Here is a 27408-nt window from a genome sequence, read left to right as displayed (position 1 = left end):
AGTTTTCCCTTAATATATGGTTATCTTCTGGGTCACTGAAGGTCATTCTTTTTGAATGGTGTATACTGTTAATGCAACACTAGAGTTTATTTATCCAGTATCCTGTTGATAGTTATTTAAATTGTTTTGTTTTCAGGTTCTTGTGAACTACATACCTATAAATAAAAACCACCCAGGTAGTTTTTTTAGAAAAATCAAAATGAAGTCTGCTAATAAAAACAAAAACTATGAAATATTAAAATAAACAGGAGTGTTTAAAGTAGAAAGTATGAATCCCCCTGTCATCATATCCTCAGAGTTAACCAGTGTTACCATTGGGCTATCTCTCTCCTGACTGTGTTCTTTTAAATCTATATCTACATATGCATATAATATATGTATGCTATGCACATTTTAATTTTTTAAACAAAAATGGGATCTTAGCTTGCTATCTTTCATAATGATATATCATGGGTATTACTAGCTGTCAATATGTATAACTCACTTCATCCTTTTTACTTGTTTATGTATTTATTTTTTGTTAAATAAACTCTGTCCCCACTGTGGGGATCAGGATCATGACCCTGGGATCAAGAGTCGCATGCTCTGCTAAGCCTGACAGATGCCCTGCTTTCATCCTTGTAAGCTGTTCTTTTCTGTTTCACTGTTGATGTATCAACATTTATTCCACAAATACCCACTTTATTTAAATCTTGGTTATTTAAAACTTTTCTGCTATTATAAATAATGCTGTCATGAAGATTCTTACACATGTATCTTTGGGCATTTGTCTGATTATTTCCTTAAGAAATTTTCTAGAAGTGAAATTGCTGAGTTGAAAGGTATAAATTTGTATTATTTTTTACTTTTAAAGTGTTTATATATTTTGAGAGTGTGTGTGTGTGTGTGTGTGTGTGTGTGTAAGCAGGGGAGGAGCAGAGAGAGGGAGAGAGAGAATCCCAACCAGGCTCCATGCCCAGCACAGAACCTGATGACATGAGGCTCAGGAACTGAGATCATGATCTCGGCTGAGATCAAAAGTCAGACACTTAACCGACTGAGCCACCCAGGCACCCCTTAATTTGTATTTTTATCTATCAGCATTTATTTATTTATTGCTGCATATTGCAGGATTTCTCTCCAGAAAGAATTAATCAATTCATTCTTATCACGAATAGAGCTCCGAGCAGGGAATACCTAGTCCAAACTAAATTTCAGGAGAGACTTCTCAGAGGAATTGACACTGGGGCTGAGTCAAAATGAGACTGAGTCAAGTGAGCAAAAGAGCAGATAAATAATCTATAGGGAGGCAGGCCTGGCTGGGTTTAGGGCTGGCTCCACCCCCCACCCCCCACTTGTTTGTACTTGCCCTCTCCAATGCTAGATATCTTTGACCTGTTTAATCTTTGCTGAATAGAATTACTCTTTGCCATTTTTTTAAACCTGTATTTATTTACTATTGGAACGGTTTCAAAATCCATTTCCTGGTCTAGAGGACACAGGAACAATGGCTGCCAGGAGTGTTCCTTCAGAGATCATAGAAAAAGAACGAAAAAAGTTACTTGAAATCCTCCAACATGATCCTGATTCTGTCTTAGATTCGTTAACCTCTCGGGGGCTGATTTCTGAGGAAGAGTATGAGACTCTGGAGAATGTTACAGATCCCCTGAAGAAAAGTCGAAAGCTGTTAATTTTGGTACAGAAAAGAGGAGAGGTGAGCTGTCAGCATTTTCTCAAGTGTTTACTTAGTACTTTTCCAGAGTCAGCTACTGTTGGTGGCTTACAAAACGGTAAGTTGGATTTCTGTACTTTTTTGGGGGGCAAGAGTGACAAGGCAGATTCCCTGAAAAAAGAACATTATTGCCTTTTGTTTTCATTTGTCTTTCTCCTGGAGATAATTTTCACTAGCATATGAAAAAGGGGAAAAGTGTCTAGGATTCTAAAAGCAGGGAACAATGTATTTTATTGGTTTAGGGGATTGATAAATTTTTGTTCAAACTGTATCCAAAATTTGCGGTTTTTTAGTGCTAGTATAAACTGCTTATTATTCAATAAGTAAATTCATGGATATTTTACATCCCCAAGACCAAATGCTGCATCTTTCACTTAGTATAGCCATTTTGGAAATATCAGAAACATGATTTTGTAGCACACCTATATGGTGGATCAGTAACTTCATTTTTTTTCTGTGATAAGAATACCTGCAGAAGCCTACTCTTCTGAAACAATTCAAATGCTAATTCTTCAATGTTTAAAGATAATTAGTGGCAGATGAGGGAGTAATTCTTCCAGAATGGATTTTTTAGTGACTCTGTACATTACTACCAGAGACAGATGTAGCTCCTTTTTCTAAAAATCTAAAAAATATTGAAGATTATTTCAAGAGGTATTAGAGAGGTAGAGATTCAGCCAAAAAGGTTCATGTTAACAGTCTGTAATGTAGGACAAGACCCATGTGCTTAGAGAAATAGATATTATTATTTCTAGAACTTACTATTCCAAATTAGAGCTATTTGCTTCCCAATTAGAAATTATTAGGATCAGATTTCATCAGCAATGGCCCTAGGAAATCTGACTTGGTTTTAGGTCACAGTAAATCCACAAGTCAGGACTATTCATAGGATTCAAATTTTCTGTTTCACTCATGTACTCTTTGAGTTTGCTATGAAGAGCCAAACTTTTGAGCAAGGTAGGAATGTGATCTGATTTTTTTCCAGTGAGAGAAAGAATGACAATTGACTTGTTGTTTGTCTGGGAGATGCTAGGTATTCTTATCCTCCAGTTTTGAAATAAAGAAGAGAGATGATGCTTCGAGGTCTTTTTGTTAATTTGAAAAAACAAAATACCCCCCCCCAACTTTCTTGTGCTTTTCAGAATTTTTAAAACATGAGAATATAGAACCTCTTCAAGCTATCGGGATAAGCAAGAATTCAGAAGATGTTTTTTCCTCTGGAGAGAAACAGCCCGAGAATCCTGAAATCACAGTGTCCTTCAAAAAGAAAGAACACCTGGATATGGGAATTTCTGAGTGCTTCAGGGACACGAAAACTACTTATAAGGAAGCTGCTTGGTCCTCAAGGGAAAATGAGGAGGAATACAACACACCAAAAGGCATATTGCCACATTTAGTTGAGAACATTAAATATGAAATTCCAGCAACCATTGAGTATTTACAGGATGGACAGAGATACGAGGAGCCAGATGATTCTTTGTACTTAGGAAAAGAGGAATATTTTGAACCTGTTGGACACTCTGAAGATGGAGAAACCTCTGTGGAAGAAGAGGATTATAATGACTCAGAGCACGGTGTTTATGATGGCGAAGAGGGCGCTGCATATTCAGAGACCACACAGTTCTCTGATGAAGAACAGAGTTATGAGGATTCCGAAACTGGCATGTCATTCGCAGCGGAGGAGGAGAAAAGGATGGAAGGTATGGCCATACTATGTGGTAGTTGGGCCACAACTTATTTTTAGGTTTCCACGACACAATGGGGAGAAGGGGTAAGGAAAGGAACCAGAAAAGCAGCTACTCAGAAATTCCTTATGCCTCTCTAATTTGGAATTTCCTTATGGGTGGCGTTGACAGAGAGGAAGACCTAGGCCCTACAAAATGATGGACAATATAAGCAAAAATAAATACTGACTGTCAGCTTACAGGTTTCTGCAGTCACCTCCATGGTACATATAAGTTGCTAACCACTAACTTTGCTCAAATTAAGCCTCAAATTAAGCCTCTTAAGTCATTTCAGTGCCTTTGTGACCAGTCAGAGGGATATGGAGATTATGGGCCTAACTACTGAAGTGAAAATCAGAGAGGAGCTTATAATAATTGGATAAGATCCCAAAATATTGGTACTTGGCTTGATCCAGTCATAAATTATCATCTTGATAAGGGAAATTATATTGGTATCTTGAATTGGAATATTTCTGAATGAAAATTCAAAATGTTAGAAATGCTTCATTTGGAGAGATATTGTCTATGAAAATAAATATCACCAACTTCTGAGCAGAGAAGGGAAAGAAACATAGCTATTGTCTCACACTCAGTCCAAATCGTGGGGATCCATCATCCAGTTCTAGGTAGGAGAGGAGTTATGTCCTCCTCATCACACCTTGTATTAGTTTGCTACTGCTGCTGTAACAAAGTGCCACAAAGGAGGTAGCTTAAACAATAAACAACAGAAATGTGGCGTCTCAGTTTGGAGGCCAGAAGTCTGAAATCAAGGTTGGTTACTTCTGAAGGCTGTAAAGAAGAATCTGTTCCTAGTTTCTGGCAGTTTGTTGGACATCTTTGGCATTCTTTGGCTTGTAAAAATATCCCTCTCGTCTGCATTCATAGTTGTCTCCCTGGGTGCATATCTCTAGGTCCCTAGGTCTCTAGGTTCTCTAGGGGTGCATTTCCCCTTTTTATAAAGACATTAGTCATATTGGATCAGGGCTCACCCTAATACTTCATCTTTACTAATTATATCTGCAATGACCCTATTTCCAAATAATATCATGGAGGCATTGGGGGTTAGGAATTCAACATAGGAATTTGAGGGATACATAATTTAACCTACAACACAATTTTTTTTTTCTTTTCAAATTTTTATTTGAATTGTAGTAAGTTAACATACAATGTAATATTGGTTTCAGGAGTAGAATTCAGTGATTCATCAGTTACATTCAGCACTCAGTGCTCATCACAAGTGCCCTACTAATAATATCCATCGCCCACCTAGCCCATCCCCTGCCCACTTCCCTCCATCAACACTCAATTTGTTCTCTATTGTTAAGAGTCTCTTGTGGTTTGTTTCCCTCTCTCTTTTTTATTTTTTATTTTCTCCCCTCCCGTATGTTCATCTGTTTTGTTTCTTAAATTCCACATATGAGTGAAATTATATGGTATTTGTCTTTCTCTGAATGACTTATTTCGTTTAGCATAATACACTCTAGCTCCATCCATGTCATTGCAAATTACAGTATTTCATTCTTTTTTTTTAATTAAAATATTTTAGTGTTTATTTCTTTTTGAGAGAGAGAGAGAGAGACAGAGCATGAGTGGGGGAGGGGCAAAGAGAGAGAGAGGGAGACACAGAATCCAAAGCAGGCTCCAGGCTTTGAGCTGTCAGCACAGAGCACCACGTGGGGCTTAAATTCATGAACCACGAGATCATGACCTGAGTTGAAGTCGGACACTTAACCTACTGAGCCACCCATATACCCCAAGAGTTCATTCTTTTTAATGGCTGAGTAATATTCCATTTACAACACAATTCTTGTTCCACCCTCATACCTTCCCAATCCATAGTCATTTTTAGGCCTCATTTTTTTTAAGTTTATTTATTTATTCTGAGAGAGAGAGAGAGCATGAGCATGAGCATGGGATGGGCAGAGAGAGGGGGAGAGAGAGAATCCCAAGCAGGCTCTGTACTGCTGGCATGGAACCTGACACGGGGCTCTACCTCACAAACTGAGATCAAGACCTGAGCCAAAATCAAAAGTCAGATGCTTAAATGACTGAGCCACCCAGGCGCCCTAGGCCTCATTCTTAATTTTTAAAATTTATTTACATATTTCACTTATCGTATAGGGTTGACTTAATTATTCACTGCATAGTATCATCATTATACTGTGAAAAGCCCCATGTCTTTTTATTCCCTTTTTTCTTTATTCCCCATTCCCCTTATTCTCTAGGTAACATTCTAATATTATGATGTGTTTCTTGCATGTTACTGTTTACTTTGTATGATCTTCTTTTCTATGTCAGTTATTTAGTGTAATAATAGAGCTTATCAAAATTCAGTTGCTTAAAACAATAAGTGTGTATTATTATTCATGTGTCTGTAGTTGGCTGGGCAGTTCCTCTGGTCTTTCCTGAGTTTTCTCATGTGTCTGTGGTCAGCTGGCTATAGACTAGTCTGTCGTCTTCTGGCAGTCTAGTGTGGACTTATCTCGGACTAGATGGGGCATATTCTTATGGAGAGGACACAGGAGTATGAGAGAAGGCAAGAGGGAGAGAGAGAAAGAGACAGAAGAGAAGGCTTAGATTTAGTACTATCATGCCATCTGAATTAGTTTCCTAGGGCTGAAGAAAGCACTACACAAGGGTAGCTTAGGACAATGGGAGATTTATTGTCTCATAGTTATGGAGGCCAGAGGTCTGAAACCAAGGTGTTAGCAGGGTCAAGGGCTCTCTGCAGGCATTAGGGAAAGAGCTGTTCCAGTTTCTGGAACAGTTTCTGGTAGCCTCAGTTATTTCCTGGCTTTTTTCTTTTTTTTTAATTTTTTTAAATTTTTTTTTAAATTTCCTGGCTTTAAATGCCCATCTTCTCTCTGTGTGTCTTCAATCACTTTCCCTCTGTGCATGTCTCTGTTTTCAAATTTCCCCTTTTTGTAAGGACACCAGTCATACTTCATGGGAGCTCACCCTAATGACCTCATTTTAATTTGACCTCTTTAAAGATTTTGTTTACAAATAAGGCCACATTCTGAGGTACTGGGGACTTCAACACAATTTTTTTTTTGGGGGGGGGAGCACAATTCAACCCATAACACCATCACTTTTGCCACATTCTGTTGGCCAGAGTATGTCACACAAAGACAGTTGTGACATACTCAAGAGTTGGGGAAAACAGATTCAAGAGTTGGGGAAAAACAGATACCACTTCTTACAAAGTAATATTGCAGAAATCCAAAATATATCCAGAAAGCCATGAATTGGGGCTATTTTTTGCAATTAATCTAGCACCTTTAGTAAAACATGTCAAGGAAAGTTTCAGTAATAATGTAGTTCTGACTTGCAATGTAATTCTAGTAGGTAACCAATCCACTCTAGTTGGCTGGAGGCATGAGGCTAACTCTGTCTTTTTCCTCTGTAATATTTGTCTATGCAGCTAGGAACTCAAAAAAAAAAAATCCAAATGTATCTGATTCAAAGGAGAAACATCATTATGTTTTTTGTTATGTTAAATTTCATGACAAAAAAAAAATCACAGTGTCAAATCTAAGTCTCAGGAAGGCTTCTGGTGTTGCTTTGTGTGCTCTGCACTGTATAAGGTCAGCTTGTGTATAGACTATAGCAATCAGCTCCCTTCCCTTCCAGCTTACAGTTGAGTTCATCCAGTGGCAGGAACCCATATATTTACCGTTTCCTGTGCCCTTTCTTCCTGAAGATCTAAGATTTAATGTGATGTTGTTTCCATTTAGCCTGAAGAATTTTTATTTATTATTATTATTTTTAAATTTCTTTTAGTGTAGGTCCGTTAGTGGGAAATTCTCTTATTTTTTGCTTATTGAGAAATGTCTTCATTTTGCCTTCATTCCAGAAGGATATTTTTGCTAGATATTGAAGTATAGATTGACAGGTTTTCTGCCTTCAGCACTTTATGGATGCCATTCCTGTCTCTTGGCTTCCATTGTTTCTGATGCTAAGTCTACAGTTATTTTATCATTGTTCCCTGTAAGTGTTATTTTTTTACTTAAAAAAAATTTTTTTTAGCAGTTGACTCTTATATAGTTAGATATGATTTTCTTTGTTTTTATCCCCCTTAGGATTTGCAGAATCTGTAAAAAATATTTTAACCAAATTTGGAAAATCTTCAGCCATTATTTATCTAAATATATATTTCTGTCCCACTTGTTCCCTCCTCTCTTTCTGACACTTCAAGTACATATATGTTAAAGTTTTTATTACTCTTCCATGGGTTCTAAGGCTTTATACATTGGACTCAAATTCAAGAATTTCCTTTCAGTAGGTGGCAGCTAAAATCATTTCTTTTTGCCTTAGCTGGGGTATTTTCATAAATTTTAAGTTTACAAACATATATCGGGTTCTAGATATTATTGCTTCTTAACTTTTTTTCTTTTTATCCATTTTTGTGCTTGTTGATTGTATCATTGTTGCTCTGTATAATATTTGTTTACTCTGTTGCTTCTGGGTATGGTATCCAGATGAGCTCTGTAGTAGTCAGGAAAGACTAACAAGTCCTTACCTTGTCAGTACTTGGCCTGGGCTGTGTGGGTACCAGTTTTTGTGCTGAAGAAACAGAGGATTGTTGTCCAAAGGCAAAATAGGTGATAGGCAAGAGCAGGACCTAAAAGCTTTCCTGAAACCTAGCCTCTCACTGCCTCCCCTGGGAACCCTTTTTACTAGCCCCAACTCCTCCCTTACCTTCTTAGCCCAACACATATTCCACTTGAAGCAACTTTTAGTCTGTCCAAGGATTTCTTAATTATCTTTGTTAATCCTTGAAATCCATACCTTTCTCTTACTTCTGTTGTTTCTTACCAGGCTAATTTTATAGGGGATCCAAGAAGCTTATGCTCGTTTGTCAGGAGTAAATACTACCAGGAGTAAAAAAAAGTGCTCTCTGACCTTCTTTCTCTAAGCACTATCTCTGTATTCCCAAGAAGTGGTTAGGAGGTATTTTAGGAAATGGGAGATTAAGAGAAAGTAGGTACAGCACATAAATTCTGAGGAAACTTTAATGGACATAAAATCTTTCATTTCTCCAAACTGTAACAAGAGATACATTTAAGAAAGAAATCAGGAGCACCTGGGTGGCTCAGTCAGTTAAGGGTCGAGCTTTGGCTCAGGTCATGATCTTGGGGTTTGTGAGTTTGAGCCAGTGTCAGGCTCTGTGATGACAGCTCAGAGCCTGCAGCCTGGTTCGGACTCTGTGTCTCTCTGTCTCTCTCTCTGCCCTCCCCACTCATCCTCTGTCTGTCTCTCTCTCAAAAATAAATAAACATTAAAAAAAGAAATTAAAAACCAGAAAGAGAGAAAGAGAAAGAGAAAGCAAGAAAGCAAGCAAGAAAGAAAAAGAAACCAGTATCGGGGTGCCTGGGTGGCTCAGTCAGTTAAGCAGCAGACTCTTGATTTCGGCTCATGTCATAATCTCACTGTTCTTGAGTTCAAGCCCTGCATCTGGCTCTGTGCTCACAGCATGGAGCCTACTTTGAATCCTCTGTCTCCCTCTTTCTGCCCCTCCCCTGTACACACTCTCTCTGAAAAATAAACAAACATTAAAAAATATTAAAAAAACAAATCAGTATCATCCTAGAGAATTCCTCATACACGTGTGCATATCATCGAATATTAGCAAGGTTTTTCATCATTGCATACAAACATTAGCCAAAAAATTGGAAAACCTAAATGACCATCAGTAGACAATGGTTAAATAAGTAATGGTCCATCCAAATCATGAAGTACGATGGATTAGCTAAAAATGAATTAAGTCAATCTGTGTATGAACTGACTTAGAAGAATTTGCAAAGAATACCATTAAGTGAAACGAAGTCGAAGAATCATTTATTTAGGATAATATGATTTATGTAAAAATAAAATAGCATCCACTGAACCAAATGATATATTTCTCTGTGTTCATGCATTACCTATATACTTGCATAGAAAAAGGATGGGAAGCAAATATACGTAACATATTGGCATCTCTTAGAAGGAAAATGGAATTGGCAGACTGGCAAAAAGGAACTTTCACTATATTTGTATCGTTCCATCTTCTTACAACGAAAAAGTCAATTACTCACTTAATTTTAAAAGTCAGTGAAGGTAGCTTAGATTCTGAATGTGACATTCACTGAGTATCTTTTTCCCTACAGAAAGAAAAAAGGTATTTAAAGATGTCCTGTCATGTTTGAACATGGATAGGAGCAGAAAGCTTCTGCCAGATGTTGTTAAACAATTCTCCTTAGATCGAGGATGTATGTGGACACCTGAGGCTCCAGGAGACTTAGCCTGGAATTTCCTGATGAAAGTTCAAGCGCTGGATGTCACGGCCAGAGATACAATCCTCAGACACAAGGTTCTGGGTGAGGGTAACAAAGAGGAACTGCTGACTGGAGTAGAGAATTTGGAAATTAGAGACATACAAACCATTAATCCCTTTGATGTTCTTTGTGCATCTATGCTCTGTTCAGACAGCTCGTTGCAACGCGAGGTCATGTCAAACATGTATCAGTGCCGGTTTGCTCTTCCCCTGCTCCTGCCAGATGCAGAAAACAACAAAAGCATCTTAATGCTGGGGGCCATGAAGGGCATTGTGAAGAAGTGGTCAGCACAATCTTCAGGAGGGCCTACAGGGGATACAGAAAAGTGCCTGACTCTCATGAAGATGCCTGTCATCTCTTTTGTGCGCCTAGGATACTGTAGCTTCTCCAAGTCCAGAATCCTCAACACACTGCTTGTCTCTGACCAACTAAAATCACACAAAATCTTTCTCCATCAGGATTTTACTGGCCCGGTGCTTCCCCGGCAGATCTCTGACGGCCTGGTAGAGATAATGTGGCATTTTCCTGATAGCGATGGTCTAATGGAAAATCCTAGTGTTTTCCAAAAGCCTGTTGCTCTGGCCAATCTTCGTGGAGATCTAGAAAGTTTTTGGACACAGTTTGGTTTCTTGGTGGAAGTTTCCTCAGCTGTGTTTTTTTTCACTGACTACCTAGGTGAGAAGGAGTGGGACTTGCTAATGTTTTTAGGAGAAGCTGCCACCGAGAGATTCTACTTTGTCCTCAGTCCCCAGGCCCAGGAGAGTGAAGAGACACAGCTTTTCCAGACGACTCTGAAGTTGAAGCCATCACAGCTACTGTTTTGGAAGGGGGAGGCACCTGGGGAGACAGGGAAGAATATTGAGGGTCTTCAAGCTGCTCTCCAGGAAGTGATGTCCTCTTCGCTCAGATGTGTGTCTGTGGAGGACATGGGCTCCCTGGCCAGGGAGTTGGGAATCCAGGTAGACCAAGACTTTGAGAATGTTCAGGGGATTCAAACTCCCCCTAGTGAAAATTTGTCTGGAACAGCTAAAGATGAGAGACAACAAAGACCCAGTCAGTCAGAAAGCTCATGTGAAAGCCCAGCTGTGATGCCTGGAGAATCTGGGGCTAGCCAGAATCTCCAGAATTTCTACCTCCTCCCAGGATTCCTGCCTCGTCTAGAAAACTGTCCTTTACCAACCAGAATTGGAGGGAACTTTAGCCACGTTTCTTTGAAAGCCCCCTGGGTTACGGGCTCCCACTTTTGGTCAGAGCAGAGGTCTAAGTGGTTCCGTCCCTGGCCCTTTCAGAAAACAAGGGCCTATGGTCGAGGTAAAAGTTTTGGGTTTCGGTACTTCCAGCCCCAGAGATTTTATTCACCTGAAAGATTCACGAAATTTTCAAGAACTGCTTTGGGACATCCTATGACTAAAACAATTGGAGGACTACCAAGACCTGTGTCTCAGCATGTACGCGCCTGGTCCAGGAGACCACAGACAACAGGAGCTCTTGAAAGGTCTGGGGTAGTGGTCTCCCAGGTAGGTCACTCCCACTCCCTGGGTCTGCAACCAGCAGAAGCAGCTGGGAAGCCACAGCCTAAGCAAGGTTACACCCATAGAACACAGCCACCAAGGGCACCTGGGAAACCTATGAAAACAACATCCCATATTGAAGGTTTTTACCCTCAGGCCTCTCAACCAGCAGGAGCCACAAAAAAACCTTTAAGGCCTGCCTCTCATCAAGGAGCCAAACTGAAGACACAGGATGGGCCTTTAAATCCAGCCTTCCAAAGGTCCAGTAGCAAATGTTTACCCAGCTCTCAGTTCAAACCCAGTCAGCCCAAGCCATCCCAGGTCAAACACTCTCAACCTGTGCCCTCTCAACCCAAACCCACTCAAACAAAACCCACTGAGTGCCACCCCTCCCACGCTAAACCTTGTCCACCCAAACCCACTCAGCCCAAACCATGCCCATCCCAGTCCTCCCAGTGTAAGCCTTCTCAGCCCAGGGCCACTCAACCCAAGTCATCTAAGACTAGTCCTGCACAGGCTAAGGCATACCATGCAAGAGCAGGGCCCAAGAAGGCTGGGAAACATTAAAGTGCTTACTCTAGAGACCTATGAAACATATCCTTAACCCAGACCATTGCTATCATGTGGTAACCTAAAGAAGAGTGGTAGTCATGGTAAGAGACCACTATTATTAGCATGACACAGAAAAAGAAAAGATATACACAACCTAAACGGTATCATTAAAACATTTGTAAGAATGATTTTCTCCAACAGGAAAAATATGAAACAAGAGTAGAATCGAGGAGTAAATAAATGAACTAAATCCATCCCTGAGTATTAGGTGATATATAACCTGAATCCGAGGAATGGGGCTGTTGAGACCACCCCATAAAATAAGGCTCAGGCTGCCTGATTGTTGCAACAAAAATTGCTCTAAATGTTGGCTGCTCCAGAGGTGTCTTGGTCAAAAGTTTGTGGTCAATATCAGCCACTAAGCAGATAACCTTGTTTGTTTGGGGGATGTTTAAATCAACTTACTTATGATAATAGTTCCAATTTGCTTGGATAATATAACTCTCTCATTTGACCCTTACATATAGAAATAATGAACTAACAACCAATGATATAAATTATTTTGCATTTACTTGGGTATGATTTGACTATGTTTTATACTTAAAATGTTTGTAATAGTTAAGATAATTTGGCTTATTAGAGGATCTTATACATTGTCTTCAAGATTCCAACTTAAAATGTATACTTGAGTTTTTAATTTTAGACTTGTGACTTTTTAAGTTGAAAAGATTAAGATAGGTTTACAAAGCTTGTAAAAAGCATTGCAATGTTTAACAGAACTTAAGATTTACAAAATTTACAATTTTAATTCATTGGATTCATTATTATCCTAAACATACAGGTAAGTTCTGCTAATTAGAAGGATAAGTAAAAGGAATGTATTAAATTTAGAATATTTAAGCAAAGTTTAATTGTAAATGACATCAAATATTATTAAAAGGTCACTTTAAAGATTCATGTTAAAATTCACTAGATGTAGAAATAAAATAATAAGATTTGTAAATTGGATTAAGACCTCTGGTTTTTGGATTTTGATTTTTAAAAAATTAATACTAATTTTTCAGTACTAAAATAACCCTGCTTGTCTTTCCTGGGTTTTTTTTTTTTTCTTTTTTGCCTTCAAGGACACCAAGGGAAAAAAATCATATTGATGCATAGTTAAGAAATGATCTTTAAAAAGGAATAACTAATCTCTGAGAACATTCTCATACTATAATAGGTATCCTTCATTTGTGCCTGTTTTAAGCAATTAATATTGAGTATTTAGAGGGTGCTAAATCTCTACAGGTTATTGAAAGGATGAAGAAAGAAGGGACTATGCATGTAGATTTTTCTATTTGTCTTTTCAAGAGAAAAAGCATAACTATCATGACTACAAAATCTTTGATGTTAAAGTGGAGCTTCTCAATGAAAATAATCTTTTTCTTGTTTAAACTTTTGAAATGAGCAATATTAGTGATGTTTTAAAAATGTTTTTCTGAACATTTCTTCAAGATTAGTTATTGGAGGAGAGAACTTGTTGGGCTCTTTGTCACCAACAGATTCTATGTCAGTTTGGGTCATGACAATACATATGTGGTTCATTCAAATCGGACACCTTTAGGAGAGTTTAATAATGGGACTATTTATAAAGGGCTGGACAAGAGGTATAAACAGTGTAAAAGAGAGGGCAGCACACTGGATGTGAGTGTGAGGCACATTGTCACCCCAAGATCTGAAGGGAGAGAGGGGGTCAGTGCTTTCTTCAGTCAGAAGAGCTGTGTAGGAAGGGTCTTGGGTCTGGCTGGTTGAGGGGGACAGCAGGCTACAGTGACCCACAGGGAGTGATTCCGGGGAATAAATATTTACTCCACACCCGATCTGATGGTGCATCCCCTTGGCCAAAGCCAACCAGAAACCAGGAAACAAGGAACCCACTTAGCCAGTTCATGTTGATCAGTCTTAGGGTTCAGAGCAAGGTGGAGAGTGAACCTGGAGGGGCAAACAGATGGCACTTAACAGATTTCTCCCTTTCCATTTCATTCTTCCTTTTCTCTTTTCTCCCTTCTTCCTTCTCTTGCACTTATTTATTGAGCATATATTATGTGTAAGGCATTGGAGCAGGAACTGAGGAGACATGGAAAGAGAATGAGAAATCCTACTATAGTTGTGAGACCCTATAAGTCTGTTTCCTCTTTCTTATAAAACTATAAGCTCATTGGGGTGCCTGGGTGGCTCAGTCAGTTGAGCGTCTGACTCCTGATTTCAGCTCAAGTCATGATCCCAGGGTTGTGGGATCGAGCCCTTCATCGGACTCTGTGCTGAGCATGGAACCTACTTTAGATTATCTTCCTCTTGGGAAATACATATCAAAACCACAATGAGATACCACCTCTCACCTGTCAGAATGGCTAAAATTAACCACTCGAGAAGCTACAGATGTTGGTGAGGACGCAGAAAAGTGGAACTCTTTTGCACTGTTGGTGGGAATGCAAACTGGTGCAGCCACTCTGGAAAACAGTATGGAGTTTCCTCACAAAATTAAAAATAGAGCTACCCTACGAGCCAGCAATTGCACTACTAGGTATTTATCCAACGGATACAAAAATGCTGATTCAAAGAGGCATATGCCCCCCCCCATGTTCATAGCAGCACTATCAACAATAGCCAAATTATGGAAAGAGCCCAAATGCCCATCGACTGACAAATGGATAAAGAAGATGTAGTATATATACACAATGGAATATTACTCGGAGATCAAAAAGAATGAAATCTTGCCATTTGCAACAACGTGGATGGAACTGGAGGGTATTATGCTAAGTGAAATAAGTCAGAGAAAGATACCATATGATTTCACTCATGAGGAATTTAAGAAACAAAACAGATGGACATAGGGGAAGGAAAGGAAAATAAGATAAAAAACAGAGCGGGAGGCAAACCATAAGAGACTCTTAAATACAGAGAACAGACGGAGAGTTGCTGGAGGGGAGGTGGGTGGGGGGATGGGCTAAAGGGGGATGGGCACTTGGGAGCACACTTGTTGTGATGAGCACTGGACATTATATGTAAGTGATGAATCACTAAATTCTACTCCTGAAACCATTATTACACTATATGTTAACTAACTTGGATTTAAATAAAAATAAAAGATTCTCTCTCCCTCTGCCCCTCTCCCCCTCTCACTCTTGTGCTCTGTCTCTAAAATAAATAAAATGAAAAAACCCCACAAAAAACCTATAAGCTAATTATATATAGTTTTGAAAATGCAAAAATAGACAAAGGAATATAAAAATAGTCTGCAGTCTCTTAACTCAGAGGGTAATGTAGCCCTCTGACTCACTAATAAGATTTTCATAAATTTTTTCTATTTGTGTATATTTATAGACAGCACTCAGTTACATATTCAAGTCTATGCTATGGTTGAATGTGGCAAAATCAAATAAGGGAATAGTCTAGTTTGTTTTGGGACAGGCAGTATAAGTATAGTCTGTTTTGGGACAGGCAGTATAAATAGTATAAAATATTGGTTTTCCAGACTTAAGAGAGTCTGAATTCAGGACATGAAATATAGTTAAAGGGCATCTTTGTATAATGCACAAGTTCAAGTGTTATAAGTCAAATGTGCAAAAATTCAGAACCACTTGTTTATATGTGTGTCATTTACTAAATTGAGAGCATTCAATTTGTACTTGGCTTTTTTTGTTGTTGCTATTAGCAGATTGAAGAGTCTACCCAATGACGCCTCTTTCAACACCTGAAAATCCTTTCTTAAACACCTTAAGTCAATTTATATTTTTTACAAGAAAACCAATAAAGATTACCTTTTTTAAAAAACATTGAAAAAGTGTGTTCTTTGTTGAGATGCTGGAAAGGAGTATATTCCAATGTCATACAAAGTCTGGCCATAGGGACAAAGCTGCCTCATAAATCACACTAGCCTCATAAATCTGTGTTTTACCTACATGCATGGTGACTTCTGCATTTCTTTATGTCTTAGAATTTTTTATATCTCCTTCTTGGTAAGGTATAGCTCCCTTTCTGATGTTTGCTATATAGGGTCCATGTAAGCAAAGTGTCTGTTGGGGAAGATAAACATGACACTGACTGCCAAGGATTTAGAAATCTGATTTAATGGGTGCTTCTAAGTGGTAATTGCTTAAGGGTAGTTCTTAGTGTTTGTTAGGGTAAAGCCTAAGTAAGTTGTGATAGCAAAGGCAAGGCAAAAAATATAGTGGCTTAAATAATATGGGAGCTAATTTTTCTTTCGTGTATATAACAATACAGTCTGTCTAAGCTGATGGAGGAGCTCTTCTCCACAGGGCTCATCAAGAACTAAGTTCCTACCACCTCGTTACTCCATTTCTTTGGACATTGTCCTTTTCTGTATGATTGAAATCACTCTCGTTACCTTGATGCAATTCACAGAATGTGAGAAAAGCCATATTCCAGAGAGTAGCCTGACTTAAGTTAGGGATGATTTGAAATTGTGTACTGTCTTTCAGTCACATTCCATTGGCCCACACTTGGTCATATGGCCACATGTAGCTGGAAAGGAGGCTGGGAAATGCAGTCACCAGGTGGGTGGCCATGCATCCAGGAAGAAGAGAAGAAGCAGCACTTTGCCTAAATATCACAGAATATCAAGAACATCAGAGGCCCAGGGGCACCTGGGTGGCTCCATCGGCAGAGCATCTGATTTCAGCCTAGGTCATGATCTCACTGTTCCCAAGTTCGAGCCCTGTGTTGGGCTCTGTGCTGACAGCTCAGAGCCTGGAGCCTACTTCAGATTCTGTATCTCCCTCTTTCTCTCTGCCCCTCCCCCACTCATGCTCTGTTTCTCTCTCTCTCAAAAATAAATAAAAACCTTAAAAACTTTTAAATAAAATAAGGTTGCTACGGTGATCTGGGTATTGTCTGCTCCTGATCCTAAATTATACACAAGGGCCATAATGTTTTCTATTATTCTATAATAGAAATACAAACTAGACTATTCCCTTATCCCAGGTATTAGCATTCTTCACACTCTTTTGGCAAGTTTCCTTAAATTCAGAAGTAGTGATTGTATAACATGAGCATGCATAACAATCACCCAACGTGGTTGTTAAAATTGTGTATTACAGGGGCGCCTGGGTGGCTCAGTCGGTTACGCGTCTGACCGGCTCAGGTCATGATCTCTCGATCCGTGAGTTCGAGCCCCGCGTCAGGCTCTGTGCTGACAGCTCAGAGCCTGGAGCCTGTTTCAGATTGTGTGTCTCCCTCTCTCTCTGGCCTTCCCCCACTCATGCTCTGTCTCTCTCTGTCTCAAAAAAAAATAAACGTTAAAAATAAAAATAAAAATAATAATAATAATAATAATAAAAAAAAATTGTGTATTACAGATTGGCTCAGTAAGTCTGGGGTAAGCCTGAGGAATGGCCTTTTAACAGGGACTCCCACTGAGGCAGAAGATCCTGGGGCCACATTCTGAAAAACCCAGAGAGGGCCCAGGCTGCAAACCCATTTTCAGGTGCTCAGGGAAAGAAATTTTCATCTGGACCAGGAATCCGGTCTGGGGTAATTTCCCTTCATTTATCATTCTCATTAAATTCATTGTTCATCTCCTGCTGGAAAATTGTGCACTTAAGAGCTGTTGGAAGGAGGTGATAATGAGGTAAAAAGTTTTAGCCATTTAAGATTAGGACTGTTCTGTTCTACCTATAGGTTTCTCTATCTAACACTTCACATTTTGTCTGCAAGTTTTGTACCTGATTAAATTTAAAAATGTCCTTTTACTTTTCAAAATGTGCTTCTTTCTCTTTGCTGCATGGCTAAGACATGACTTTTTTTCGCATCAAGCCTCAGTCCTTTCTTCCTCTTGCCCAATGTCACCAGTATAGATCATATTATTCTTTCACTAATGGCAAAATGACTTTGCTAGGGATTAATGCAGATGATTTTGGGCTTGGGTCTTGATTTGACACTCCCATGTCTCTAGGCCTCACAAACTAGATAAACTTCTCCGGGATGGCAAAAGCAGAGAGAAAGGAGAATAGTCAAGATACTGAGAGTTGTGTGTGTGTCCCCCAGACTGGTCCTTGCTCCCTACCCCCAGTTCTTGGCAAATTCCCCACTCCCACCTCTGGGCCCCGCGGATGAGCAATACAACCCAAAGAGAGATTTGAATACTGTGTACCTTTAATGTCTGTCCCACTTTTCACGACTGGATTGGGTTAAGGGATGAGGTAAGAGAGGAGGAAAAACTATTAATAAAAAAGCATATTAATTAGTACTTCAAATCCCATCTCAACAGGAACAGAGCGCCAGGAGGAGGACCGGATGGAGGAGAGCCAAGAGGGGTGTGGTTTAAACCCCGGCTGGGGTGTGTTTCCAGAGGACAGCGCGGTCTGTCTTGGGCATTTTATCAAATCGGGGCCAATTTCCTTGCTTTTAGACTGGACCTACTTTGGGTGCTTTTAAGAAGATCAGGAATGAGATGAAAGTTTGAGAAGCTAAGAGGAAGACCTGTCAAAGCTTATTCTGCTATCCCAATCATACTGAAAACTACCCGAAGAACTGCCCATATAGTTTGGGTCCTGGGCAGCCATGGGGTGTGCTGCTCGGTTCTCCACTCACCGCGGATCCACCTGTGCTGCCTGAGGGTCCACTGCAGGATTCCCCAAAGCACACGCGGGCCGGCTGCTCTCAGCCAGTGACTGCAGGGCAGGGGAGCTAGAGCCGGGCGGGTCCTCGCCACGCGGGGGCGCTCCAGCGGGCCACCTCTGTCTGCTCTGGGCTCGGAGACTTCTCTGAGCTGCACCGTGGTCTGATGCTCTCCCCCTACCCTGCCCCAACTGCTGCCCCCATCCAAGTCCTGCCCCCTCGTTTTGCCTTCCACGTGTCAGACCTTCAGGGTGGTGGGACACCCTTCTTGCCCACTCCTGCTCTTATCTCCCTTTTGCTTCACAGGCTTTCCCTGCGCTTGAATGCTATCTTAGCCTATGCGTCGTGAAGGACTTGAACTGCCGCAAGTTCTTTGTGAAAAATGTTTCTTCTTTTTTACAAGTGTCTGTTTGGTCGTGGGCTCACCTACTCCCCCTTCAACTCTTGTATGAGAAAGCAGACCTGTTGAATTTTGTCCCTAGTGTTGAGAGCTTACTTCAAAGAGGGAAAAAGTGCTTTGACCCTTTTTAATAATCTTTTTTAGGTTGGACATATTGATTTTGAACGCAGAATTTTTTTGCAAGAGCTTTGAAAAAGCTTAAAGATAACCAAAAATCATTCACAATTTGCTATTCTCTTTTGTAGCTCACAAGAAAGAAGAAAAACAGCATAGTAATATGATGAGTGCCAGCATGTTGCTTCAGGTCTGTGGGATCTCTTCCAGTGGTGGCTAATAGTGTCAAATACGTCAGCAAGACCAGTAAGGTAAGAACTGAGACATGTGCCCTTGCCTTGTGTGCTCGGTGTCAGTTCAGTTTTAGGGAGATAAAGGCACAGAAGCCAGGCTGAACAGGGTCAAGGTGTTAATGGAAAGTGAGGAAGTGGACACTTCAGGAAATTTGATTGAGAAGCAAAGTGCTTTACTTATTTGGCCAAGAAGAGCCTTTCTTCTTCTCATCCTCTCCCCTTCTTCTCCCCCTTCCTTCTTCCCATACTTTCCTTTTTTTTTTTTCTTTCCCCCTTATTTTCTTCTGATCCATCTTCCTTTTTGTTTTGTTTTGTTTGCATCCAGGTTAACATAGTATTGGTAAAGATTTCAGACACTGTTGGAAATAGATGATGTTGGAAGTTCCTTGTAATGCCACCCTCTGGAAAGCAGGAGTTCTCAATTCTGGTTGCATATTAGAATCATCCAGGGAGATTTTTTTTTTAAGTTTATTTATTTATTTTGCGAGAGCAGGTGAGAGCAGGGGAGGGGCAGAGAGAGGGAGAGACAGAATCCCAAGCACGAGGCGTTCAAACTCACAAACCGTGAGATCATGACCTGACCGAGATCAAAGAGTCGGACACTTAACCAGCTGAGCCCCCCAGGGGCCTCTAGGGAGACTTATTTTTAAAGCCTGATGCCAAGCCCACAGCCCATGTCAAAGACATGGCACCCAGGTATGAACATTCTTTAAGGCTTTCTAGGTGACTCCAGTATACAGTCAAGGTTGAGAACCACTGCTCCAGGACTTTGCTACTCAAAGTATGGTCTGTGGACCAGTGGCACAAGCATCAGCATTCAACAGAATCTCAGCTCTGCACTCCCTCTCTACCTGCTGAATCATAACCTGCATTTCAACAAGATCCCCTGATTTTCATATGCATAATAAAAACAGAGAAGCACGTTCTATAGAAAAATCATTAAAAGCAATAAGGAAGACTTTTTTTTTTAAAGGTGGAATACACTCATGCTTGTAGACTGAGAGGAAAAGCCTATAAAGGAGAAAGAATACAAAGTGTAAAACAGAATGTCATAATTGGTAGGGCAATGTCCCAGAAGTGGTGGGAGGGATCGAACTGACAGCCTGTTGGGAAAAATGGACTTTGAAGAGGAAAGGGAATTTGTTTCCTTATGACATTGGAAGGAAAGAGAATGAATGATAGACTTACAAGCAGATTTGAAAGCAGGGCAGTAGCCTCCTGATGGCCTTTGTTTTCTGCTTCTTACAGGGAAGTAGGAGAGGTCATTTGCTAACAATGAATGAGGTATTGAACACTCACCATGTTTTGCACACAAAATCATATGTAATCTTTCCAATAGCGCTATGATGATTCTGTTATACACATGGGAATATTGATGCTCAGTCTCTAAACATCTGTTCTGGGGTTCCTTCTGTATGTCTTCACTCCTTCGGTGACATCACTCAGTGCCCCTGTAAATGTTATCCACATGACTCTGAATCCCAGATCTACATTTCCGGGCCTGATCTGTGCCATGAACACCACCAAGTTGCAGACTTGACAATTCCATAATATTGCCTGATAGGAATCTCAAACTGGGCGAAGAGAACTCTTCCCAAAGCTGTACCCCACCCTCGACCCCACTCATCATAATAAAGCTAAAATTCCAGGACTTCTCCTGGAAGTGCTTCTGTTGCACCCATCCCCAGTCACCAAGAAGTCTGGTCAATTTGATCTCCATAGTATTCTGAGTCCCCACACTTGAGTAACATCTCCACTACCATCAGGCCAGCCTAAGCCACTGTCACCTCCTACACAGACCAGCCACCCTCTCTGCCTCTGCCATTGCCTCCCTGGAACCTGTTCTGCGCATTTCAGCCACAGTGAGGTGTGTGCATGTACATGGCCATTTAAAAATCATACCCACAAGGGGTACCTGGGTGGCTCAGCCAGTTAAGCATCCGACTTTGGCTTAGGTCATGATCTCACAGTCTGTGGGTTCTAGCCCTGCATCAGGCTCTTTGCTGACAGCTCAGATCCTGGTGCCTGCTTTGGATTCTTTGTCCCTCTTTCTCTCTGCTCCTTCCTCACTCACGCTCTGTCTCTCTCTCAAAAATAAACATTAAAAATTTTTTAATAAAAATAAATAAGTAAAATCATACCCACAAACAGGGTAGTATAACCACCCCATCACAGCTGCTCCAAAAGTGGTCAATAATTTGTGAATCTTGTTTTATCTATGTTCACACCTTCACATAAAAAAAAAAAGTATTTAAAAGCAAACCCAAGGTAGCCATATCATTTCAACCGTAAATATCTCAGTAGGTATCTCTAATGGAGAAGGATTTTTAAAAGTACTGTAGCCAGAGGCTCAGTAGTTGAGCTGGGTGACTCAGTCAGTTGAGCGTCCGACTTCAGCTCAGGTCATGATCTTGAGGTCTGTGAGCTGTGCTGACAGTTCAGAGCCTGGAGCCTGCTTCTGATTCTGTGTCTCCCTCTCTCTCTGCCCTTCCCCCACTCATGCTGTCTCTCTCTTTCAAAAATAAATAAATATAAAAAAAATTATAAAGTACTGTAACCAGAATGCTCACTCATTTGTAGTGCTCCAGGGTGCTGCACACATTTATATATTGCAGCTAATCCTTCACAATTGTTTTGTGAGGTGGGCATTGCTAGATGACTTCACCTACAAGAATTTTTTTTTTTTTAATTTTAGAGAGACACAGAGAGAGCATGAGCAAGGGAGAGGGGCAGAGGGAGAGAGAGAGAGAGAACAAGAATTTTAAGCAGGCTCTGTACTCAGTGTGGAGCCTGACACAAGGCTCGATCCCATGACTCTGGGATCATGACCTGAGCAGAAATCAATAGTCAGATGTTCAGCCACCTGAGCCACCCAGATGCCCCAAAAATGTAGAGAGTAAGGCACTTGCCCAAAGGGCCGAAATTTAAAGCAGGAGTCCTCAAATTCCCTGTTGGGTGCCCTTCCCACCTGGTCACTCTTCCTCTTTCCTATGTGTGAAGGCTCTTGTGCTCATTTCTTAGTGGCTTGAAACTCGTGATCTTGCATCATTTTAAGAAAAGAGAATATAAAAATGGGAACAATCTATATATTTTCAGATTTTCCTACTAAATTTTTTCTTTAAAATTTAGGAAAAACATCATTATACTGCCATCTTCTGGACCTTTTGAAAGCTAACACATCAACAACAATACAGAGAATTTAAAACCAGGTCTGTCCAGCTCTTTTCAATCTAGGGCTGACATATTAAACTTTGTATAATTAAAATTATTTCTTTAGTTAATTGAAAAAATTCTTTAACAGTTTAATACATATCAAATGTGGAGGCTAAAGTTACATGTATTCAGAGATCAGTTATTTATTTTTTATAGAGGGGATGGAAACAAAGATACATACTTAAAATTTACAAGTAATTCAGCAGCCACCTTTTGGCCATTAATTTCACCCTCTTCCAATGATAGTTTTTAAGATTATGTTAATAGAGGTGGTAGGTAAAAAGGCTTTTCCGCTGTTGGTGGGAGTATAAATTATTGCAGACCTCTGGGAAAGCCATTTGAGTACATATATTAGAAATAAAATTAAACACGTGTAACTTTTGGCCCAGTAAATTTACTTTATGAAATCGTCCTACATATATTCTTGTTGATGTGTGCAAAGATATATATGTAAAGAATGTACAATCTCACATTGTCTATAAAGGACTAGAAAAACCTAGAATACTTAAGGAAATATGATACCTATGCAATGTGATTTTATGAAGTTGGTTGACAATAATGTTGCAGTTATGCTGGTAATAATAACTGATATTAAAAGAGGTTTTATTTATTTATTTTTTAAAGTTTACTGATTTATTTTGAGAGTTAGGGGGAGGGGGAGAATTCCAAGCAAGCTCTGCCCTGTCAGTGCAGAGCCTGATGTAGGGCTTGAACTCACAAACTGTGAGATCATGATCTGAGCTGACATATTAAACTTTGTATAATTAAAATTATTTCTTGGGGCGCCTGGGTGGCTCAGTCGGTTAAACGTCCTACTTCGGCTCAGGTCACGATCTCGCGGTCCGTGGGTTCGAGCCCCGCGTCGGGGTCTGGGCTGATGGCTCAGAGCCTGGAGCCTGCTTCCGATTCTGTGTCTCCCTCTCTCTCTGCCCCTCCCCCGTTCATGCTCTGTCTCTCTCAGTCTCAAAAATAAATAAAAAACGTTAAAAAAATAAAAAAAATTATTTCTTTAGTTAATTGAAAAAATTCAATTAATCTAATAATTGAATACATAATCTAATACAGATGCTTAACTGTCTGAGCCCCAGGTGCCCCAAAAGAAGTTTTTAAAAAATATCTTGGCCCAGAGCTGGAAGACACTACATAAAATAAGTACTCTTTTACAATTTTCTTTTGAGGGAGGGAGGGAGGGAGGGAGAGAGAGAGAGAGAGAGAGAGAGAGAGAGAGAGAGAGGCACGGAGAGAGGGAGACACAGAATCTCAAGCAGGCTCCAGGCTCTGAGCTGTCAGCACAGAGCCCGACACAGAGTTCAAACTCACAAACCGTGAGACCATGACCTGAGCTGAAGTTAGAGGCTTAACTGACTGAGCCAGCCAGGCATCCCTCTTTTCCAATTTTCTACTAGCAGATATTTATGTAGCAAAATCTACATTTGGATTTCTGCCGTTAAAAGAATGATACACTCAGAGTTTTAAGAATGGAACATGAGGCAATAAAGTATAATCTTAGCTTCATAATCTAATACAATAAATAAGATAAAAATAATTTGAGTGTAAGTTATATTGTGTGGTTTCTATTGAGGAAAAATTTAAACTAACACGAAGAAAACCGTGGTGCCCTGTGAAATCCATACCATGAGGCTAACTTTATAGTGCAATGTCTTTTTGCTTACTCTCTATTTAATAATAAAATATTAACTAGTTTAGTAATAATGACTGATATTTATCAAGTCTTTTCTATGTGCTGAGTGCTACCTAAGTGGTTAGCATGGGAGATGTCAGTTGGTCCTCTCCATGACTCTAGAAAGACAGCGTAAAGGCAATATTCCTTCCTATTTAATAAAATAGAGAGTAAGGACAGCTGAGTGACTTCCAAAGATCACACAGCCGGCAAATGGTTAAATCAGGAATTGAGTGTAAGTAATTCTGAATTCATATACAGTGCTCTTTGTATTATGCCCAAATGGGTCAAACGGGGAACAAATCGGTGCCAATGCCTGCACTGAAATTCCTGGTGACATGTATGAAGTGCTAAGCACACTGCCTTGCACAGAATAATTACTCACAAAATGTTGATGATAATTCTTGTCGTCATTATTATTTGAGAGGAAATAAGGGTAGGTGTTTCCCCGAATGACACTGACAAGCATCCTTCCCCCACAACCCTTCCACTGAAAACTCTCAATTGTATTGTAATGTTCTCACACTAATATGCAGCATAAGACCCATGAAGACAGGAGTTTTGTCTGTTCTGTTTACTGCTACACCCCGAGACATAGATCACAGCTCAGACTAAATGCTCAGCAAACATTTAGTAACTAGATTGAGAAACCAGTTTTTCTTGTTCTTCTTTTCTTCTTTTGACTGTGACATCATTGGCCTACTACTGGTCTGCCGTTCTGTATAATTTATATGCTTTAGAAAAATGTTTCTCAAGTCTTGGTGGTTATGAAAACTTCTTGTTAAACATTTAGATACCAGAAAAAAATAGATCCCCAGAAAGCTTCATTATATATTTTTATATCTTAATGAATGCACCCCCAAAATTTGGTACATGTATGCCATGTACCTTTTATATCAAAAGGATATAAAAAATACATACTGAAGTTTTGGGGGATAGAAAGTCTCCTGGGCAGGCTTCCCAGGTGGGCCAAGAATGGCATGAGAACAGAGAGAGAGGCCAGCTTGGGGTTTTATTGTGATTTGGGGGTGGGACTGAGGTAAGGTCTCTTCCAGGAAGCTGCACACACTGCTGTTGCTGGAATCTCCTTGGCCAGAGGTTAGCATCATGTCCTTGCCTAACCGCAAGGGAGATTATAAAATGTAGTTTTTATGCCACATCATCAGGTGCCCAGTTGCCACATTAAACTTCCATTACTACATAAAAAGGGCAGAATGAACATAAGGGGACCAAAAACAGTCTCAAATCCAGTTATTCAATGACATTAGTTGGAATAACATTAATTGTTTCAAGTCTTCTGTGTATAGTTTACCTCTCTTATAATTTCTAGTTAGTGTTCCAAAGGTTGCTATTTTTGTAGCTTACTTATGGGTTTTAATATATTCCAAAGCATACCAGGTAGGCTGGGGAGGTGAAGCTTAATGGAAAAGAAAAGGAAACTAACGTTTATTTCTGGCAACATGCCAGGCACCTGATTAGAGACTTTCACATATTTTTTCTCATTTGGAAGGGGCAAGAGAGATAAGAAGAAAGAGTTCTTTCATCCATGGCCAATCATTGGCAAAATGGTGAGGAAGCCAGTTTCTCTGTCAAAACTCATGCTTTCCCTTTCCATAGGTCTTTTCTAAAATGTGTTCTCTGTTTATTATTTTACAACACAATATCCAGCATAGAACATAACTGAAAATATTCTGTTGTGCAACATGGTATGTAGGATATAAGTACAAATGGAACCATAATTTGTCCAAATAAATACTTAGACATAATTTGGGGTCTTACAAAATAGTACTTTGATTAGATGGTTTCTAAATCTGATTGGTCTGGATCCCAAATAACAATCATTCTTTCCCTGGCCAAACTCAAATAACCAATATGTGGGAGCATCAGGGCCAATGGTTGGGTGTGATCACATTTGGTTCCTTTTCCTAAAGCTTTCCATGCCATCATCATACAAATATGAGCTGCCTTGGGTAAAAGACACCAGAATTTTCTCAAAGGAGAGTGGTTCATGTGGTAAGTGTGGTGAGCATTCTACACGAATCCCTTGTTTGCTATTTCCAGTTAGACTGCAGCTAGATGACTTTCTTCAGTTTATTATACAGGACAAGCACAAGGGCTCTGTGATATTGTGATTTATAAGACGAAATATGTATTTAGTCTTCTTCCCTTTTCTGGCACAGAGGTCCTTAAACTTTTGGAATTTCCTTCAACGAAAGCCTCATAGGTATGTCTTGTTATGTTAATGCGGTGATTTTCCGACCCCACCTAAGGGTGGGGGCTGGTTGCTAGGGGAACCAACCCTGTGATTTGGAACTTTCAGTCCCACCCTTTGACCTCTAGGGAGGAGAGAGGGACTGGGGGTTGAATCAATGGCCAATAATTTAATCAATCATGATTACGTAATGAAGCCTTCGTAAAAACCCGGAAGGACTGAGTTTGGAGACTTCCCGGGTTGGTGAACTGGTGGAGGTGCTGGGGGAGTGGTGCATCTGGAGACGTCTTTTCCTCATGCCCTGTCCTATGTATCTCTTCCATCTGGATATTCCTGAGTCATATATGCTTTTATGATGAATTGGTGATCTGGTAAGATGTTTCCTGAGTTCTGTGAGCCTCTCTCACAAATTAACTGAACCTGAGTAAGGGGTGATAGGAACCTTTAATTTATAACCAGTCAGTCATAAGTATAGGAAACAACCTGGGCTTGAGGTTGGTATCCCAAGTCAGAGGGGGTCATTGGAACCTCCATTTTATAGTGAGTTTGTTGGAACATAAGTAACAGCCGGGACTTACAACTGGAGGCTGAAGTGGGGTGGGTGTGGGGGCAGTCTTATGGGACCAAGTCCTGAACCTGTGGAATCTGGTGCTATCTCCTAGTGGATAATGTCAGAATTGAGTTGAATTCTCAGACACCCTACTTGTGTCTTAGAATTGCTTGGTGTTGTATGGGAAGATTTTCCCAGACCCATTTTCTTCCTTCCTTCCTTCCTTCCTTCCTTCCTTCCTTCCTTCCTTCCTTTCTTTCTTTCTTTCTTTCTTTCTTTCTTTCTTTCTTTCTTTCTTTCTTTCTTTCTTTAATATGAAAAATTTTCATATGAAATTTATCGTCAAATTGGTTTCCATACAACACCCAGTGCTCATCCCAACAGGTGCCTTCCTCAATGCCCATCACCTACTTTCCCCTCCCTTCCACCCCCCCATCAACCCTCAGTTTATTCTCAGTTTTTAAGAGTCTCTTATGATACGGCTCCTTCCCTCTCTGTAACTTTTTTTCCCCCTTCCCCTCCCCCATGGTCTTCTGTTAAGTTTCTCAGGACCCACATAAGAATGAAAACAT

General features: G+C 40.1%; 1 protein-coding gene across 5 annotated transcripts; it reads left to right on the top strand.

Annotated features, from left to right (window-relative positions):
• Positions 1–681: 681 nt before the first annotated feature.
• Positions 682–27048, top strand: CARD6 (caspase recruitment domain family member 6). 5 transcript variants are annotated; one of them, XR_008289642.1, is made up of 6 exons: positions 682–1769; positions 2854–3411; positions 9585–11269; positions 19079–19198; positions 25585–25642; positions 26006–27048. XR_008289642.1 is itself a non-coding variant. In XM_053201157.1 (4 exons), exons 1-4 carry the CDS (start codon positions 1487–1489, stop codon positions 19112–19114), a joined length of 2562 nt encoding a protein of 853 aa, XP_053057132.1. In that variant the 5' UTR covers positions 682–1486; the 3' UTR covers positions 19115–23394. The 5 variants fall into 5 exon arrangements, 2 of the variants coding, with proteins under 2 accessions (XP_053057132.1, XP_014923071.2); XR_008289643.1 differs by lacking the exons at positions 25585–25642; positions 26006–27048 and adding an exon at positions 17173–17347 and having other exon boundaries at positions 683–1769; positions 19079–23394; XR_008289645.1 differs by lacking the exons at positions 19079–19198; positions 25585–25642; positions 26006–27048 and adding exons at positions 17173–17347; positions 18084–19023 and having other exon boundaries at positions 683–1769.
• Positions 27049–27408: the final 360 nt, after the last annotated feature.

Source organism: Acinonyx jubatus, chromosome A1, assembly GCF_027475565.1.
Source record: "Acinonyx jubatus isolate Ajub_Pintada_27869175 chromosome A1, VMU_Ajub_asm_v1.0, whole genome shotgun sequence".
NCBI lineage: Eukaryota > Metazoa > Chordata > Mammalia > Carnivora > Felidae > Acinonyx > Acinonyx jubatus.
Note: the sequence above shows the minus strand (reverse complement) of the source record. Positions and strands in the feature narration are given on the sequence as shown.

Excerpts from the sequence above, each read along its gene's own strand:
- CARD6 (XM_015067585.3), top strand. The coding sequence starts at position 1,487 with ATGGCTGCCAGGAGTGTTCCTTCAGAGATCATAGAAAAAGAACGAAAA. Across the intron at positions 1,770-2,853 it reads TGTTGGTGGCTTACAAAACG|AATTTTTAAAACATGAGAAT; the intron begins GTAAGTTGGATT and ends TGTGCTTTTCAG. Across the intron at positions 3,412-9,584 it reads GGAGGAGAAAAGGATGGAAG|AAAGAAAAAAGGTATTTAAA; the intron begins GTATGGCCATAC and ends TTTTCCCTACAG.